The sequence below is a fragment of the Ranitomeya variabilis genome, chromosome 7 (assembly GCF_051348905.1).
Source record: "Ranitomeya variabilis isolate aRanVar5 chromosome 7, aRanVar5.hap1, whole genome shotgun sequence".
Taxonomy (NCBI): Eukaryota; Metazoa; Chordata; class Amphibia; order Anura; family Dendrobatidae; genus Ranitomeya; species Ranitomeya variabilis.
The window spans coordinates 59,626,099-59,647,155 of NC_135238.1; the positions used below are offsets into that span (position 1 = coordinate 59,626,099).

Consider the following 21,057-nt stretch of genomic DNA (forward strand, 5'->3'; position numbering starts at 1 on the left):
AGGCGAAGAAGACCAGCAACTCGATGGCTTGATAGAAACAAGATAACAGCGGAGAAGACCTTGGTGGACTTATCTAGGCTAGCACAAGATCGATCTTCCTATAGAGCGTTCATCTTCGTCACCGTGGCTCGAGATCGAGCTGGAGGCTGTTTAAATAATAAAAGTAAAAAGGAGGAGAGTGTTCAAGCGTGGCTGACAGATTCATCATCATTTATGCTACAAAGCATCGTACTACAGTGCACTGTTCATCTCGGCTGCTGTGCAAAACGCCAGTCTTGATGAATCCAGGCCAAAAAGTGTGCAGTATAAGGGCTAAACGTTATAAAGCATTAATGCATGTGGTTTGGTTTTGTTCTCCTCTAGACAATACGTCATTACTTGGATCCCCTGTGGCATCAACTTGGAGCCAAAACAAAATCTTTGGTTCAGGATTTAAAAATCCTTCGCACGCTGTTACAGTACCTCTCCCAGTACGACTGTGTGACTTTTCTGAACCTGTTGGAGTCGATGAAAGCCAGTGAAAAAGCATTTGGACAAAATTCAGGTGCATTCTCATATTAGACAGTTATTGGGTATTATGGTTTCAGGACATCAAATTTTAGTTTTTTTTTTTTTTTTTTTTTTACATTTAAAGCACCTCTCCAGCGATGTTGGGGAAAAAAAAACAAAACCGATGGAGTGGTGCTTTAAGAAAATATGTAATATGTGCAATGCATAATCAGCACATGAACAGAAATGGTAGCGAAAAATTGTGTTTTGAAGTTCAGTACATAAATGGATTCACTTCCAGGTCCTCAGCCTCACGCTGTATGTCCTGCCTAGCACCACTCTGGTCTGGTTCAGTGACAGGTCGTTGGCGCTGATACACAGGAGGGAAAACGGCGTGGGGCTGAGGAGCTGTAAGAGCATCGCTATGCCCCAAGCACGTCCAGACACATGGATACTGAGCTTCAAAACGTGATTTTTCACTGCTAGAGCAATGCTTTGGGGGTTATCAAGTACTTAACTTATCTTTTAATGACCTAGAAGTTTGTCAGGTTCCCTTTTAAAGAATATCTGTATATATGGAACAGTATTGGTTGCCTTTAAGCGCTTTATATGGTGCCATTCAGATGTGTATTTTTTGCTTCCCTTTAAGGCTGGCTGTTTCTTGACTCGAGTACTTCCATGTTTGTTCATGCCCGAGGCCGGGTCTATAGGGCTCCTGACTCAAAATCTATCAAAAAATGTAAAACTGCTGAAACAAATGAGAAGCAGGGTAAGAAACAAACCTCTTCCAACTCTTCTGTGTTCTTTTCAAATGCAACTTTTTTTGTTCCGTAAATATGGCCGTATGACGGCTTGTTTTTTTGCGGGATGAGTTGTACTTTTGTACAATTGTTTTTTTACTGTCTTCAGTAGTCCCCTTGGGATGATCGCAGCTTCAAGTCTACTAGCAGGGCTTCAGCAGGCTGGCATTAATAGGAGGATCGTAATGACAGGCACAGGGGTCATCAGCAGACACCCGGCAGTCATGACAATCCATCAGCGCCCCGAGATCATGTGACCGGCACGCCGATGGGTAGGAGGAACGACCCTCTCCCTGCTGCCACCCGCGGCTGTTAGAGGCACTTTATGGCTGATTAAATCATCCATCAAGTGCGGGGAAAGATGCGGGCTCGCTGTGTGTGCTCTTACCAGAGGCAGGGACTCTACATACAACTCTCATAGACTTACATTGTGTTGTGACTTCCGGATCGCCCAGCAAACAGTGGAGCGATCCCTCAGGTCGCAATCTGCAGAAGACAACCAGATTTCAACATTTAAATACATTTTTTAATATTGCTAATTTCCTCCTTAACTTTGGCTGCCATATTATTCCGTACCCCACCTGCACTGCAGAGCTTATTGGGGTCTGCTAAGACCGGGCAGCTCCTGCTTCCTCTTGGCACCCAGCATTCACATGATCACTGATCATAACTACTTGACTCCCACCTGTTCTGCTCACCGCTGCCTCTGTCCCCCTCTGGTCTCCTTTACTGTCTCATTGCGGGCAGTCATGTGACTTCTGCAGTCAGTCAGTGCCCATTGATTGCTCGCAGTGGTGATGTTTTATCTAATCCAAAAGAGACTGTCTACTAGGACTTTCTTCTGGCTCAGACGACTTGTGACCGCTGCAGCCAGTCAGTGGCAATTGGTTGGCTGCATCTGTCATGTGCCCAACAGAAAAGGAAGCTGGGAGAAAGCGCTGATTTATAAAATAAAAAGTTATGCATTTACTGAACTGTTTTTCTTACCCATTAGCACACACACTTTTTGGTGCAAAACATAAATGACTTGTTTTGTCTGACTTTTGTCTCTTTTTCTAATTCATTTTATCAGATGGAAAGCGTGAGCTGGTGCTTGAGAGCAACCCCAAGTGGGAAGCTTTGAGCGAGGTTCTCAAAGAGATTGAAGAAGAGAACAAGAACAGTGATGCTCTAGGCGGGCCAGGTAAGATCGACGTATGCAAAATCTGATTGTTTAATTTTGTGTGCTCATGTGTCTTAGAATTGGTAAGATACTTGACAAATCTGGAAGAAGCCTATAAGAGATAGGTCATGCTGCAAATATTAAAGTCTGCAACACTATTTCAAATCTGCTTTGATTGCAGTAACCTCCACTGCACTGTATTTTAGGTGTGAACGTGGCCGTATGTTTCATTGCATTCTAGCTATGTTATTCCCCTTGTATTCCTCAGTACTACAGGAAACACCTGTTGCTTACATCTCACAATCCTTGTGTAAATCTAGGAGTCGGAAACAGAGCGCAATAGGGTGATATCGGATGGAGGGAGAGTGCTGGTTACGCTAACCTGGTAGTGTTGTCACTTGCACAACTCCTATGTAGGGATGAAGAAAAGTAGCTGCTGTCCCGTGGCTGGTGGACAAATCCTCAAAGGAGATATTGGATCCAGTTGGTTAAACACGTAGGTGGGCTGCGCTGCTGGCGTAAATCAATTCTCTAGAAAAGACTATGAGCAAAGGCTTTTAATTCACATGGCGTTTCACGCCATAGCGGTGCCTTTTTTAAGTGAAAAACCAACAAATGTCATAACCCTTACCACACTCATTTGCTGGTCTCCAATCCTGAACCAAGGTGTCTCACTCTAGTTTATATTAACCTGAACCATGCGTGATCAGACTAAAAAGTAAAACCTAACTTAGGTAAAATCCTCCTTCGAACAGGATATTGTACCAAAGTTATGCCTGTCATGTATTTATCAAAACCTTGGCCAAAATGCGGAAGCAGTGTGTGAAAAATTAAGTACTCCCTTACTGCTTCCATAGGAATTAATGTGAACCTGACATCAGAAAAATGCCTGTTGCTAATCCCAGGTAAGACTAATGCTGGTGGGTGTGGACCCACTGCACCAAGGGTCGGGTTTACCCTCCAGGGATTGGGACTAAACGACTACCTGCTTTTCGCTAAGGTCTCTGGGGGTGAGGTTAGGCTTGGCTGCAGGTAGTCACCAGGTACCACTCCAGAGCACTCCCCAGGTCTGCGGCACCTGACCGGAGGGTCAGTGGCATGGACGCGTGTTCAGATGGGCCGAGCTCATGAGTGCAGAGATCAGGTAGGACGAGACTTCTAGCTAGGTCAGCAACAGGCAACGCAATACAGAAGAAAGCATACACATGAACAAAAGGGGTAGGAACCAAATGTTCGAGCTGCCTTTTATATGGAGTCTGCTTGCTTGGCATATGCCGAGAGAGCTAAATCTCTGCAGGACCCAGCAGGGTTAAATTCCTGCAGAGACAAGCCATGCGCCCCTAAGGCCAGATGGAACCACCATGCTTTAGTAGCAGTGTACAGGAGTGCAGCAGGAAATAAACCTCAGCAAACTGACCTGATGCTAGGAGACGCCGCATGGTGAGTGGGGCGTTGTTGAGAAGGCACGCGGTTTATCGCCGTGACAAAGACATCAGCGAGGATCTCAGACAAGCAATTGTTGCTGACTATCAATCTAGATAAGGCCATTTCCAAACAATTTAGAACTCATAATTCTACAGTGAGAAGGATTATTCACAAGTATAAAACATTCAAGACAGTTGATAATCTTCCAGGGAATCGATGTCCCAGCAAATTCACCCTAAGGTCAGACTGCAAAGCTCAGAGAAATTGCAAAAAAAAAAAAGAGCTACAGCTCAGACTCTTTAGAATCTGGAAGATAATTCTGCCTCCAGATCTGATTCTACATGAAGGGGGAGTTACCAGTGGGATGTGTGATGGCCGCTGTCTTCTCTCCTGATTTCACTGCAGTGCTGTGTGTAATTATACCTGACACATCTGCAGGTTCCTCTCAGCTCCAGTTTCCAACTGCTCGCAGCAGCTCATTCCTCAGTGACCAGCGGTGACATCATCGACGTTACTTCTGGTCACTGAGGCTGCGTTCCCAGTTGGGCAACAGAACTGCGGGGACCTCTGTGAAAAAGTCTTACGTTGCAGTGGTGAGTTCACCCCCAGTTCACTGGTAGAAATTTCTCATTGATGACCTCAATGATGTAACAGCTGGTCACTGATGCTGCGCTCGCAGCAGCTCATTCCTCAGCGGTTCTCAGCCTGGAAAAAGGAAAAGTGTGTTGTTGTTTTTTATTTTAAATAAAAGACTTTATTCTGGCTATGTGTTTATTTACAATATAACTATAGGATTAGTAATTATAGACACCTCTCTGTTACTAATCCGTGGGCTTGATATCACCGGACAATACAAAGGTGACATCAACCCCAAAAATATGAACCCCACTTGCCACCGCCACAGGGCAAGTGGGAAGAGCCAGGCAAATGGCCAGAATTGGCACATCAAATAGATGCGCCTTTTTGGGGAGGCTGCGGGCTGCTATTTTTAGGCTGGGGGCCAATATCCATGGCCCTTTACCAGCCTGAGAATACCATCCCCCAGCTGTCTGCTTTAGCTTGGCTGGTTGTCAAAAATGGGGGAGCTCATGCTTTATTTAAAAAAGGCATGGGGGGCCCCTATGATATAGTGAGCCTGCAGCTGTGATTTAACAGCGTGGGAACAGCTGCTGTCTGAATGGCCGTCATGATTTTTCCGCCAAAAAGAGGCAATGTTTGCCATGCTGTCAGCATGGCAAACACTGTATGTTCAGGCCCCCATTCAAGTGAAAGTGGTTCAGCTCTGGGTACAGTTCTGGTACCTGTACCTGAACTTTTTTTTTTTAACTGATCAGTGGATCCCGCTGGACCCAAACTTCCAGGGGTCCGCCCATGTCTACTCAAAAGTATTCTAGGACTATCTGAAATGTCAAGCTATCTATTCAAAAGTAAAGCTCAGAACGGGTCATGCAACAGGACGATGATCTCAAGTGCCTGCGTGTGTATGTAATAATAAAAAAAAAAAAAATATATATATATATATATATATATATATATATATATATATATATATATATATATATATATATATATATATATATATATATATATATATATATATATATATACAGGTCCTTCTCAAAAAATTAGCATATAGTGTTAAATTTCATTATTTACCATAATGTAATGATTACAATTAAACTTTCATATATTATAGATTCATTATCCACCAACTGAAATTTGTCAGGTCTTTTATTGTTTTAATACTGATGATTTTGGCCTACAACTCCTGATAACCCAAAAAACCTGTCTCAATAAATTAGCATATTTCAACCGTCCAATCAAATAAAAGTGTTTTTTAATAACAAACAAAAAAACCATCAAATAATAATGTTCAGTTATGCACTCAATACTTGGTCGGGAATCCTTTGGCAGAAATGACTGCTTCAATGCGGCGTGGCATGGAGGCAATCAGCCTGTGACACTGCTGAGATGTTATGGAGGCCCAGGATGCTTCAATAGCGGCCTTAAGCTCATCCAGAGTGTTGGGTCTTGCGTCTCTCAACTTTCTCTTCACAATATCCCACAGATTCTCTATGGGGTTCAGGTCAGGAGAGTTGGCAGGCCAATTGAGCACAGTAATACCATGGTCAGTAAACCATTTACCAGTGGTTTTGGCACTGTGAGCAGGTGCCAGGAAGCATGAAGTGCTCCAAAATCTCCTGATAGCTAGCTGCATTGACCCTGCCCTTGATGAAACACAGTGGACCAACACCAGCAGCTGACATGGCACCCCACACCATCACTGACTGGGTACTTGACACTGGACTTCAGGCATTTTGGCATTTCCTTCTCCCCAGTCTTCCTCCAGACTCTGGCACCTTGATTTCCGAATGACATGCAAAATTTGCTTTCATCAGAAAAAAGTACTTGGGACCACTTAGCAACAGTCCAGTGCTGCTTCTCTGTAGCCCAGGTCAGGCGCTTCTGCCGCTGTGTATGGTTCAAAAGTGGCTTTACCTGGGGAATGCGGCACCTGTAGCCCATTTCCTGCACACGCCTGTGCACGGTGGCTCTGGATGTTTCCACACCAGACTCAGTCCACTGCTTCCTCAGGTTCCCCAAGGTCTGGAATCGGTCCTTCTCCACAATCTTCCTCAGGGTCCGGTCACCTCTTCTCGTTGTACAGCGTTTTCTGCCACATTGTTTCCTTCCAACAGACTTACCATTGAGGTGCCTTGATACAGCACTCTGGGAACAGCCTATTTGTTGAGAAATTTCTTTCTGGGTCTTACCCTCTTGCTTGAGGGTGTCAATGATGGCCTTCTTGACATCTGTCAGGTCGCTAGTCTTACCTATGATGGGGGTTTTGAGTAATGAACCAGGCAGGGAGTTTTTAAAAGCCTCAGGTATCTTTTGCATGTGTTTAGAGTTAATTAGTTGATTCAGAAGATTAGGGTAATAGGTCGTTTAGAGAACCTTTTCTTGATATGCTAATTTATTGAGACAGGTTTTTTGGGTTATCAGGAGTTGTAGGCCAAAATCATCAGTATTAAAACAATAAAAGACCTGACAAATTTCAGTTGGTGGATAATGAATCTATAATATATGAAAGTTTAATTGTAATCATTACATTATGGTAAATAATGAAATTTAACACTATATGCTAATTTTTTGAGAAGGACCTGTATATATATATATATAAAAAAAAATATATATATATATATATATATATATATATATATATATATATATATATATATATATATATATATATATATATATATTTTTTAATATATATATATATATATATATACAGGTCCTTCTCAAAAAATTAGCATATAGTGTTAAATTTAATTATTTACCATAATGTAATGATTACAATTAAACTTTCATATATTATAGATTCATGATCCACCAACTGAAATTTGTCAGGTCTTTTATTGTTTTAATACTGATGATTTTGGCCTACAACTCCTGATAACCCAAAAAACCTGTCTCAATAAATTAGCATATCAAGAAAAGGTTCTCTAAACGACCTATTACCCTAATCTTCTGAATCAACTAATTAACTCTAAACACATGCAAAAGATACCTGAGGCTTTTAAAAACTCCCTGCCTGGTTCATTACTCAAAACCCCCATCATAGGTAAGACTAGCGACCTGACAGATGTCAAGAAGGCCATCATTGACACCCTCAAGCAAGAGGGTAAGACCCAGAAAGAAATTTCTCAACAAATAGGCTGTTCCCAGAGTGCTGTATCAAGGCACCTCAATGGTAAGTCTGTTGGAAGGAAACAATGTGGCAGAAAACGCTGTACAACGAGAAGAGGTGACCGGACCCTGAGGAAGATTGTGGAGAAGGACCGATTCCAGACCTTGGGGAACCTGAGGAAGCAGTGGACTGAGTCTGGTGTGGAAACATCCAGAGCCACCGTGCACAGGCGTGTGCAGGAAATGGGCTACAGGTGCCGCATTCCCCAGGTAAAGCCACTTTTGAACCATAAACAGCGGCAGAAGCGCCTGACCTGGGCTACAGAGAAGCAGCACTGGACTGTTGCTAAGTGGTCCCAAGTACTTTTTTCTGATGAAAGCAAATTTTGCATGTCATTCGGAAATCAAGGTGCCAGAGTCTGGAGGAAGACTGGGGAGAAGGAAATGCCAAAATGCCTGAAGTCCAGTGTCAAGTACCCAGTCAGTGATGGTGTGGGGTGCCATGTCAGCTGCTGGTGTTGGTCCACTGTGTTTCATCAAGGGCAGGGTCAATGCAGCTAGCTATCAGGAGATTTTGGAGCACTTCATGCTTCCTGGCACCTGCTCACAGTGCCAAAACCACTGGTAAATGGTTTACTGACCATGGTATTACTGTGCTCAATTGGCCTGCCAACTCTCCTGACCTGAACCCCATAGAGAATCTGTGGGATATTGTGAAGAGAAAGTTGAGAGACGCAAGACCCAACACTCTGGATGAGCTTAAGGCCGCTATTGAAGCATCCTGGGCCTCCATAACATCTCAGCAGTGTCACAGGCTGATTGCCTCCATGCCACGCCGCATTGAAGCAGTCATTTCTGCCAAAGGATTCCCGACCAAGTATTGAGTGCATAACTGAACATTATTATTTGATGGTTTTTTTGTTTGTTATTAAAAAACACTTTTATTTGATTGGACGGTTGAAATATGCTAATTTATTGAGACAGGTTTTTTGGGTTATCAGGAGTTGTAGGCCAAAATCATCAGTATTAAAACAATAAAAGACCTGACAAATTTCAGTTGGTGGATAATGAATCTATAATATATGAAAGTTTAATTGTAATCATTACATTATGGTAAATAATGAAATTTAACACTATATGCTAATTTTTTGAGAAGGACCTGTATATACACATACACGCACTTGGGTTCATCGTATCATCATCCTATTGCATGACCCTTTCCGAGCTTTACTAATAGCGAGCGAGAGGGAGAGATAATCTCAGTCATAGCCAAAAGTGTTAGAGCCCTTGAAATTGTTCTAGATAATGCAGTATTTCTCCTGGAAAATTATTGCAATTGCAGTTTTTATAATCCACATGTTTATTTCCTTTGTGTGCACAACACAAAAAAAAAAGCTGAGAAAAATGGCAAATTGGACCTAATTTCACACAAAACTGCAAAAATGGTCCAGACAAAATAGTTGGCACCCTCAACTTAATATTTGGTTGCACGAAGTTTAGGATAAATAACTGTAATCAGTCGCTTTGTATAACAATTAACAAGTTTCTTACACCTCTCTAGGATATTTACCACTTTTCTTTTGCAAACTGCTCCATGTCTCTCATATTTGAAGGGGTGTTCAATGAGATTTAGATCCGGATTCACTGCTGGCCACTTTGGAACTTTCCAACGATTTGCTTCCATCCATTTCTGGATGCTTCTTGAAGTATGTTTGGGGTCATGTCCTGCTGAAAGACTCATGACCTAGGATGCAAACTCAGCTGTCTGACACTGGTCACTACAGTGCAACCCAAATTTTTTTGGTAATCTTCAAATTTCATGTGGCTTTGCACACAGTCAAAGCACCCAGTGCCAGAGGCAGCAAAACAACCTCAAAACATTGTTCGAATCTCCACCATATTTGACTGTAGGTACTTTGTTCTTTTCTTTCTAGGCCTCATTCCGTTTTCAGTAAACTGTAGAATAATGTGCTCTACCAAAAAGCTCAATATTGGTCTCATCTGTCCACAAGTTTCTTTCCCAGAAGGATTTTGGCATATTCAAGTGCATTTTGGCAAACTGAAGTATAGCTTTTTTTTATGTCTTGTCAGGAGTGGGGTCCTCCTGTGGGTCTCCTGCCATAGCTTTTCATTTCATTCAAATGTCGACAGATAGTTCCCTCTGACACTCATGCACGCTCATCCACCATCTGGACTATCCTGCGTTGCAACCATTAATCAGTTTTTCTCTGCCATCCACGACCAAGATTAGCTACAGTGCCTTGGGTTGTAGCATCTTGATTATGTTGCTCACTGTGGTCAAAGGGACATCAAGATCTCTGGAGACGGACTTGAGAACCAGAATTGCTGAAGAATATCAACAATCTCATGGTTACAAGTTCTCAGACAGTTCTCTTTTTGTTCTCTATGCTTAGTGAGGCACACAAAGCGAAGATTGAGTCCACTTCTCTTTTATTTGGTTTCAGGTGTGATTCTCATATTGCCCACACTTGTTACTTGCCACAGGTGAGTGTGAACGAGCATCACATGCTTGAAAGAAAGGTGTTTCCCTACAATTTTGTAAATTTGCCAATGATTTTTGTCCGGACCATTTTTGGGCTTTGTGTGAAAATATGTCCATTTTGCCTCTTTGTCTCTGTTTTTTTTTTTTCTACTTTTCCAATACACACAAAGGAAATAAACATGCATAAAAGTACATGTGTAATTTTCTGGGAGAAGTAATTCATTTTCTGGAACAATTTCAAGGGTGCCAAAACCTTCGACTAATATATATATCAAATTCTGCATTTTGCAACAAACCAACGGAAAAGGAACAATTTAAACTATACTGGAAGTGTTTCCAATTTCCATATTAACTGTTTCCACTAGATTGACTCCTGTAATCTGAATCCATACATTTTAGTTTGATGAACATAATTTACTGTTAAGTTCTGAAACCGTTCGTACACAATTTACCGTACTTTTATTTTCTATTTTCACAGCAGTTTCCTTCTGAACTGAATTCTCTATGCCGACATCTGGCACCAAGACTGTGAAATGAGGAGTTATATTTTTAGCATTAACCTGACAGATTGTTATGAAGTGCAAGATCGCATATCTGCTTTCTTCTGGAATGTTTTCACGTGGAGTGTTGCATTATTTGTTTAAATATCTGTAATCAAGATCAATCCCATTAAATCAGATTGAGAATAAGACAGTATTTATGCAATTAGGTGCTCGACCCCTGAACGCTCTTAGAGGTTATATCTGACGTGTATGGTTTTTTTATACCTCATTTCTTTTCAGTGCGTACTCCGATTTTGTTGCACAAAATATTTATTTTGGGAAAGGCAAAATCTGAAACAAATGCCTATTGTTCATTTTGCTGTTAAATCTAGAAGTTCTAAAAGGGGAGTAAAAAACAAATCCTAGACTCTGGGCAGCTCAGTGGTTAGTCCTGCAGCGCTGGGGTCCTGGGTTTAAATCCCACCAAGGACCACATCTGTAAGGAGTTTGTGCAGGTTTCCTCCCACATTCCAAAGACATCCTGATAGGGAATCTAGATTGTGAGCCCCAATGGGGACAGTGATGATGTCTGTAAAGCACTGTGGAAATAATGGCGCTGTTTAAGGGAGTAAAATATAATACTGCCCCCTTTAATTGCCCTTTTGAGGCTTCTTCCTTTTTTCTACGCTGTTCGCTGTACCCCAGGCCTTCATTGATGGTGTCTCGTCACAGTTGCTATCTTGGAGGCCGAGTCTATAAAGGCTGGGTGGAGAAGGGGCTAGAGAAGTGTTTACATACAAGCTCCAGATAATGATAAAAGTTATAGGTTGTTTTTTTTTTTATTTATTGTTCTTTTTGTTTTTTATTGCCTGTTTCTTTTGTCGATAAAATCCACAATCAAGTTTATACCCTTTGGCGTGGATTTTCCTACAGGCTTGTTCAGAATTGCAGTGACCATTTGCAACAGCAATTCGGCTGCATGTGAACGTACCATAAATGATAACATATTTTACACCAGTTTTTTTTTTCAATTTACTTTATTTTTTTTGTCTTTTTTTTTGAGTGGAGCTATTCGCATGTGAGTTTTTTTCAACTGACCCTCGTGCTAGATCTGAAAAAAAAAAAAACCTGCACATTTCCGTGTCCGTATTTGCAAAGCAGACTCGACTATTCAAGTCTATGGAGGAAAAAGTTGGCCAGAACAGGATGTTATCTAAGTGCCTCCGAGCATTATGCATAGCGGTAGCATCACCGAGATAGGAGCGCTCACTCACACAGCATGGCGGAAGAAAAAATAAGTGTACAAAACGTAGCGCATACATAGAATACTGGTCTTTTCCTCTGTATTTTTGATTAAAAGTTTAAATGCTCCAGTAAATGTCCAAGTGGTAAAATTCTCTACAGGAAAGTTCTTCACTTTTAATTTCTAAATTGGATCCAGGTATGCTTTATTAGTAATATATTGGTCATTTTCTTCTCTCGTCAGGCCGCGTGCTGATTTGCGCCAGCGATGATCGTACCTGTGCCCAGTTAAGAGAATACATTGCAGTGGGGGCCGAAGCCCTGTTGATGAGACTATACAACAAAACCTTTGGGAAGGATCAGAAAGCTGCTGAACTGTGGCTGAAAAACCGAAAAGATGTCAAGAAAAAGGATCTGGGGGCAAGTGGGAAAAACCCCCTGGCCAAAAAGACTAAAGAAGGCAAAAGTAAACAGAAAAGAAACGTAAAGACGACAGAACTGACTTTAACCCAGATGATAGGAAAAGGCGGCGAAGACGAGGCGGGGAAAGATCAGGAAGAAAAGTTTCGTCAGGAAAGTGAGAGCAGTGTTGAAGAACCGAACTATGAAGACCTTCAGTTGAACTTGCCTTCAGACTGTTATTACGGCATCTTAAAGGAGCCCCTCACAATCATCCATCCTTTGCAAGGTTGCACCGATCCGTACGCACTTACCAGGGTGCTGCACGAAGTGGAGCCGAGATATGTGATCCTATATGACGCGGAGCTCAGCTTTGTGCGACAGCTCGAGATATACAGGGCAAGCAAGCAGAAGACGTTGAGGTATTTGTAGCCAAAAATGAACAATGATTATGAATATTTGTTCTTGGGGGGGAAAAAAAAATTTAAGGTAGAATTTCTGTTATGAGCAATATGACCAACACCCCGTGCACTGACCGGCACTCAGGGCATGTGGGAATTAACTTTGTTGCTTGCTGGGATACTCCATAGTTCACATCCTTTTGGATATAAAAAGGTATTACAACATTTACATTATGGGCATAGACAGTTTCTCTTTAAAACGTTATTTTCAAAGTGCTTGCAAAAAACCAGAAACTTTGCAATTTACTTGGAATTAAAACTACTTTCCATTCTCGGGAAACGAGGGATTCTTAATTCTGTAGTTTACGGCTGGTTGCCTAGGTTACCGGCCACCTTTTGCAGTCTCAGCTGTAGCTGGTGTCCTAGGGAAAAAGCCCAGCCCTTGCAAGCCTTTTATTAAAAGAGCTCACAAGAGATGAAGCTGCGCAGATCTCTGTATCCGGCCAGCTTCAGTGCCTCTGCGCACCTCCTAAGTTGCTCGCATCATGGGAGAGCTGTTGAGACGAGCAGTCGAACTATACCGCTAGTCCAAACTACGAATCTTCAAGAGCGCACCGCCGCTAACCAGCAGGAAGCCGGGAGGCAGAAGTGGCGGTGCGCTCCTCAAGATTGAACATGACAGCACCCTTTTACGCATAATTATTATTATTATTGTATTTTCACATCTACATTCTATTTTAACATATTTTTCCTTTCTCACTTGTAGAGTTTATTTTCTCATATACGGTGGCTCCACAGAAGAGCAGAGATACCTCACTTCACTCAGGAAGGAAAAAGAAGCATTTGAGCAGCTGATTAGGTAACAATATGACCATCAACCAAGGATAATATGTCTGAGGCCAAAATAAATGGAGATAAATTAAATTAAATGTTAAATTCTTTGAGTGCTGCATTTTTCTGTCTTTTGTAGCATAATATGCCTCACTGCCAGCAGGTGTCACTATTTCAGATGATATCTATAGAAAGGTTATCACTGTGCGTAAAGTGCTGTGTGTACAGGTGGTAGGAAGAGCAGTAGAACTAACAAATGTTAGGACGTAGACTTTATAGTGTTCATATATGCAATGCATTTATTAGATTTGTGATGGGAACTAACTTTTTCTGTAATGCGAGAACTTTCTCTATTTCTCTATGCTTTATGATATAATTCAATTATGAATTTTAATCAGCCCTTGTCATCCTATCTTATCGGAGGTATAATCTATTATTTCGGGATTTATGTGTAAATTAAACCAAAGGGGTCAGTTTAAGAGCTCATTCAGGCGACCGTATAAATTGGTCCGAGATCAGACCGCAATACTCAGACTGGCAGCGTCTCTGCCGACTCGAGCTGCATAGAAATATATGAAGCTGTCTTGTTTGGGGAGCCGTGGTCAGTCCGTGCATTGTGGTCCAATCTTGGGCCGAATTTATATAATCTGAATGCACCTTCTAATGGACAATTTTTAATTTGTCGCGATTATGTGAAAAAATTTTTTTTTTTAACATGAAGAGGGGAGTATGACACTGACAGACCTGGCTGTCACTTACCTCTTTTGAAAACAAAGGATCAGGCATAGGGAAATTCATCATGCCTTATCCTTTTTTTTTTGCTCCTGCATTGCTCGATTGAACGCTGAAGAAACATCCAGTTCACAGTAGATGATCGTCTGGTCTTGCCGAAATCATTGGGTTTGGCCAACTGTAGCCTAATGTGTAAGGCCACTTTAAAGGGTTAGTCTCAAAGTCACAATGTGATCTTATAATACAGTGCACACATTTATTAATCTGTGCCAATTGAACCTATTTTTAAATCTGCCCCATTTTGCACATATCACACTCCCTAAGGATGACTTTCCAGGCTCTATGTACCCTCCAGCTGCCATTGGAACCGGCCTGCTGGGAACTCATCATGCACAGTGCAGTGTCTCTCTTTTACTCTCTCATTTGGCATCCTGCCATCATAGGTGTGCTGTCTCTAGGAGCATCTACTGTGAGAGATGATCTCACGGAAAGGGACTGAGCCTCCTTCATTACAGTGCAGAGCTCATCTCATAAAGCAGCAGCCTACATGCTGATAAATAAGAGGACTTATGTACTGCAGGTTGAGGTTGTATACAGGAGCTGAAAGGAAGAGCTATACTGCAGAAAGGGCTGTGTACAGCAGCTGAGAGGAGAGGTATACTGTAGAAGCGGCTGAGAGAGACTTTACAGGATGGGCTGTGTACAGGGGGTTAAGAGGAGAGAGATACTGTAGGATGGGGCTCTGTATACAGGGAACAGAAAGAAGAATATAGTTCAGGTTGGGACTCTGCACTAAGGGGCAGAGATTGGTTGAGCTGTAATTGTTGCCTAGACCAGTGATGAGAAACTGCAAATGGTGCTAATTTGATGCATACGACAGAGGATTATTTTCTGACATATGTATCAATAGAGGAGCATTTGCAGTTTCACAAAGCTGATCTGTCAGCAGCAGGCAAAAAACAGCGGTCTACTGTACACTGTCATTAAGGTGGAGTACAGGAGAGTTGTTCTCTGCTAGAAACCAGCTAAAAATTATGTAAAATCACACGGGTGGCTATATGATGTGGATGGCAGAAGATCTAATCGGTCAGGCAGGGAACTGTACAGGAGAAGAGAGTGCACAGAAAAATAGAGTGAGTTCTACACTTAAAAGTACTTAGGCCATGTTCACACTTTGCGGTTTTTACCGCAGAACCGCCGCGATTTTGCCGCTGCGGGTCCGCTGCAGTTTCCATTGCGTTTACATTTACATGTAAACCTGTGGAAACCGCAAACCGCTGTGCACATGCTGCGGGAAAAAACGCGCAGAAACGCAGCGGTTTACATTCCGCAGCATGTCACTTCTTTGTACAGAATCGCTGCGATTCTGCAATCATAGGAATGCATTGATCCGCTTACTTCCCGCATGGGGCTGTGCCCACGTTGCGGGAAGTAAGCGGATAATGTGCGGGTGGTACCCGGGGTGGAGGAGAGGAGACGAGACTCTCCTCCAGGCCCTGGGAACCATATTTGTGTGTTAAAAAAAAAAAAAAAAAAAAAAAATTAAAATAAAAAATCATGTTATACTCACCTCTCAGCGCTGCACGCGGCCGGCCGGTCAGAGTTGCAGTGCGAACAGGACCTGCGGTGACGTCGCGGTCACATGACCGTGACGTCGCGGTCACATGACCGTGACGTCACGAAGGGTCCTTCTCGCACATCATCTTTGGAACCGGACCGCCGGGTGCAGCGCCGAGGAGATCGGGACATCAGAGGGTGAGTATATAAACTTTTTTTTTTATTTTAACATTACTATTGATGCTGCATATGCAGCATCAATAGTATAGGCGGAAACCGCGGAACAAACCGCGATAAATCTGCAGGGATAACCGCAGCGGTTTTGCCCTGCAGATTTATCAAATCCGCTGCGGGAGAACCCGCAGAGGTCACCCGCAAAGTGTGAACATGGCCTTAATGTTAACTCAGAGATGGGGCTCATCAGGAGCAAGTGCTCCGTGGAAATGTAGTTTTAGCAGATAAGAATAGTACTACCCATTCTGCTATGTGAACCTGGATGCACAGAGGGACAGATAAAAATGAAAAAAAAACAAAACACAATAATACAAGAAAAAAACATTTTTTATTGGGCTTAGTCTGTGTATTGACAATGCGTATGCATTTACTCTGCTTTGTGAAAAATAATGTGATTCTGGAAGTTCTCCTTTAGTAGATAACTAATTAGAATTTTTTTTTACATACCGTATATACTCGAGTATAAGCCGAGATTTTCAGCCCAAATTTTTGGGCTGAAAGTGCCCCCTCGGCTTATACTCGAGTCACGGTCGGCGGGTGAGGGGGAGAGGGCGCTGAGGCATACTCACCTGGCGCTACCCCTGCCCGTCCCATTGTCTTCGGTGCAGCAGCCTCTTCCCCTGAGCGGTCACGTGGGACCGCTCATTAGAGAAATGAATAGGCTGCTCCACCTCCCATAGGGGCGGAGCCGCCTATTCATTTCTCTAATCAGCGGTGCCGGTGACCGCTGATAGAGGAAGAGGCTGCGGCACCGGAGACCAGCTGTCCGGGGGAAGGAGCGGGACGCCGGGAGCAGGTAAGTATCGCATATTCACCTGTCCTCGTTCCACACGCCGGGCGCCGCGCCATCTTCCCGGCATCTCTCCGCACTGACTGTGCAGGTCAGAGGGCGCGATGACGCATATAGTGTGCGCGGCGCCCTCTGCCTGATCAGTCAGTGCGGAGAGACGACGGGACGGGACGCTGAGGAGCTGCAAGCAAGAGAGGTGAGTATGTGTTTTATTATTTTATTGCAGCAGCAGCACAGCTATGGGGCAATAATGGACGGTGCAGAGCACTATATGGCACAGCTATGGGGCAACGGTGCAGAGCACTATATGGCACAGCTATCTATGGGGCAACGGAGCAGAGCACTATATGGCACAGCTATCTATGGGGCAATGGTGCAGAGCACTATATGGCACAGCTATGGGGCAACGGTGCAGAGCACTATATGGCACAGCTATGGGGCAACGGTGCAGAGCACTATATGGCACAGCTATGGGGCAACGGTGCAGAGCACTATATGGCACAGCTATGGGGCAACGGTGCAGAGCACTATATGGAACAGCTATGGGGCAACGGTGCAGAGCACTATATGGCACAGCTATGGGGCAACGGTGCAGAGCACTATATGGCACAGCTATCTATGGGGCAACGGTGCAGAGCATTATATGGCACAGCTATGGGGCAACGGTGCAGAGCACTATATATATGGCACAGCTATGGGGCAACGGTGCAGAGCATTGTATATATAGCACAGCTATCTATGGGGCAACGGTGCAGAGCATTATATGGCACAGCTATGGGGCAACGGTGCAGAGCACTATATATATGGCACAGCTATGGGGCAACGGTGCAGAGCATTATATGGCACGGCTATGGGGCAACGGTGCAGAGCACTATATATATGGCACAGCTATGGGGCAACGGTGCAGAGCATTATATGGCACAGCTATGGGGCAACGGTGCAGAGCACTATATGGCACAGCTATGGGGCAACGGTGCTGAGCACTATATGGCCAGCTGTGGGGCAACGGTGCAGAGCACTATATGGCACAGCTATGGGGCAACGGTGCAGAGCACTATATATATGGCACAGCTATGGGGCAACGGTGCAGAGCACTATATGGCACAGCTATCTATGGGGTAACGGTGCAGAGCACTATATGGCACATCTATGGGGCAACGGTGCAGAGCACTATATGGCACAGCTATGGGGCAACGGTGCAGAGCACTATATGGCACAGCTATGGGGCAACGGTGCAGAGCATTATATGGCACGGCTATGGGGCAACGGTGCAGAGCACTATATATATGGCACAGCTATGGGGCAACGGTGCAGAGCATTATATGGCACAGCTATGGGGCAACGGTGCAGAGCACTATATGGCACAGCTATGGGGCAACGGTGCTGAGCACTATATGGCCAGCTGTGGGGCAACGGTGCAGAGCACTATATGGCACAGCTATGGGGCAACGGTGCAGAGCACTATATATATGGCACAGCTATGGGGCAACGGTGCAGAGCACTATATGGCACAGCTATCTATGGGGTAACGGTGCAGAGCACTATATGGCACAGCTATGGGGCAACGGTGCAGAGCACTATATGGCACAGCTATGGGGCAACGGTGCAGAGCACTATATGGCACAGCTATGGGGCAACGGTGCTGAGCACTATATGGCCAGCTGTGGGGCAACGGTGCAGAGCACTATATGGCACAGCTATGGGGCAACGGTGCAGAGCACTATATGGCACAGCTATGGGGCAACGGTGCAGAGCACTATATATATATATATATATATATATATATATATATATATATATATATATATATATATATATATATATATATATATATATATAGCACAGCTATGGGGCAACGGTGCAGAGCACTATATATATATAGCACAGCTATGGGGCAACGGTGCAGAGCATTGTATATATGTCACAGCTTTATGTGGAGTATCTGTGGGGCAACGGTGCAGAGCATTGTATATATGTCACAGCTTTGTGGAGTATCTGTGGGGCAACGGTGCAGAGCATTGTATATATGGCACAGCTTTATGTGGAGCATCTATGGGGCTATAATGAACGGTATGGAGTGTCTATTTTAAATTTTGAAATTCACCAGTACCTGCTGCATTTTCCACCCTAGGCTTATACTCGAGTCAATAAGTTTTCCCAGTTTTTTGTGGCAAAATTAGGGGTGTCGGCTTATACTCGGGTCGGCTTATACGCGAGTATATACGGTAGTTTAAGAAAGCAAATTCTTATCAGGTAAGATATTCAACATTAATATATTTTTCTTTTATGTTTTCAGGGAGAAGGCCAGCATGGTGATCCCTGCGGAGAGGGAAGGGAGAGATGACACAAACTTGGATCTTCAGAGAGATTCTGCGCCTGCATCAGATGCCACCGATACCCGCAAAGCTGGTAAGTAGTGTGAGATCCCATTACTGCTTTACAAGGACTCTTCCTGGGATTGTAAATATTATTTAAGCCGATTTATTTTCTTCATGTAAACGCGATATAAAAGCTTTTGTTCTCGGGTAGTTATCTCATATTTCCAACAAAGAAATCTGAAGTGCAAATAGAACAAGTTCTACAAAAGAATTTTAATGTCTTCATCTTATCACCAGCTTTTAGTTTCAGGTATAGTATTAACCAGGCTAAACGATGTGTGCTTTAAATCTGTAGGCAGACCACACAAACATTACTCCTCTTCAGTAGTCTCTGCCAGTGGGCTACAGTTTTTGTTTTTATTTTTTATATTTTTATTTAGGGGAGGCAAGATGGGACTTGAAGTATTAGCAACAATGGCAGGATAAGGATAGAACTAGAATTCTGAAGTCATATTATCGTCCTGGATCAGTGGTATCCGTGATAAATGTGCATCCTCCACCATGTCCAAAGTCTTAAAGCATTCTTGTAAGGGGCTGGATCAGGAATAAGTCTTTACTATTGTACTGGTTGTTGTTTTTTGGTATAACACATTTGTTATTTTATACATACATGTCAAGAAGGCGTAACAGAGTAATGTCAAAATGCTGAGAAAAAGGAAAATCACTCTACAATTGTCACAAGTTGTCAGACACTGAAAGATAAAGTTGTTGATTACATAAGCTGCTTAAGGTACCGTCACATTAAGCGACGCTGCAGCGATAGCGACAACGATGCTGATCGCTGCAGCGTCGCTGTTTGATCGCTGGAGAGCTGTCACACAGACCGCTCTCCAGCGACCAACGATGCCGAGGTCCCCGGGTAACCAGGGTAAACATCGGGTTGCTAAGCGCAGGGCCGTGCTTAGTAACCCGATGTTTACCCTGGTTACCAGCGTAAAAGTAAAAAAAACAAACAGTACATGCTCACCCAGCGTCCCCCAGCCTCTGCTTCTTGACACTGACTGAGCTCCGGCCCTAACAGCACAGCGGTGACGTCACCGCTGTGCTTTCACTTTCACTTCAGGGCCGGAGCTCAGTCAGTGTCAGGAAGCAGAGGCTGGGGGACGCGCAGGTGAGCATGTACTGTTTGTTTTTTTCACTTTTACGCTGGTAACCAGGGTAAACATCGGGTTACTAAGCGCGGCCCTGCGCTTAGTAACCCGATGTTTACCCTGGTTACCAGTGTAAAACATCGCTGGTATCGTTGCTTTTGGTGTCAAACACAACGATACACAGCGATCGGACGACCAAATAAAGTTCTGGACTTTATTCAGCGACCAGCGACATCACAGCAGGATCCAGATCGCTGCTGCGTGTCAAACACAACGATATCGCTAGCGAGGACGCTGCAACGTCACGGATCGCTAGCGATATCGTTTAGTGTGACGGTACCTTTAATGAAGAGCTTTAACGATCAGTTCGCTAGGCATTTTATGTGACTATATGTCAGACTTCACTGTAGTCTCATCAGTGTTATATGAGGAACTACTGAGAAGTGCGAACAGAGATTCTTCAACAAGAAGATAAGATCTCTAGGACCAAACTGATAAGATTGGACCTCAGTGCTCTGCAGGTACTTCTGGTTCAAAGGCACAAGGAATGTATTTATATTCTTTGTTTCTTGTGTTCTGCACTGTGGAAATGAAAGGGGTTGCATAGAATTCAAGAAACATGTCTGCTGTCTTTATAAAAAAAAAGAGGAATTTTTGGTTCTTACCGTAAAATCTTTCTTGGAGCCTTCATTTGGGGACACAGCACCCATGGTTACCTGTGTCCCCCAATGAAGTGAGAAAGAAAGAGGGATTTTTGGTTCTTACCGTAAAATCTTTCTTGGAGCCTTCATTGGGGGACACAGGTAACCATGGGTGCTGTGTCCCCCAATGAAGCGAGAAAGAAAAAA

The 21,057-nt window shown here is 43.5% G+C and overlaps 1 protein-coding gene across 2 annotated transcripts in view; it reads left to right on the top strand.

Annotated features, from left to right (window-relative positions):
- The window catches only part of ERCC4 (ERCC excision repair 4, endonuclease catalytic subunit), a 56,666-nt gene that overhangs the window by 26,003 nt on the left and 9,606 nt on the right, over positions 1-21,057 (top strand). For both annotated transcript variants that reach the window (XM_077275167.1, XM_077275166.1), the window contains exons 5-10: positions 364-544; positions 1,139-1,258; positions 2,362-2,472; positions 12,041-12,617; positions 13,363-13,455; positions 19,037-19,149. In XM_077275167.1, the coding sequence (XP_077131282.1) occupies positions 364-544; positions 1,139-1,258; positions 2,362-2,472; positions 12,041-12,617; positions 13,363-13,455; positions 19,037-19,149 (1,195 nt within the window). The remainder of the gene's footprint in view (positions 1-363; positions 545-1,138; positions 1,259-2,361; positions 2,473-12,040; positions 12,618-13,362; positions 13,456-19,036; positions 19,150-21,057) is intronic.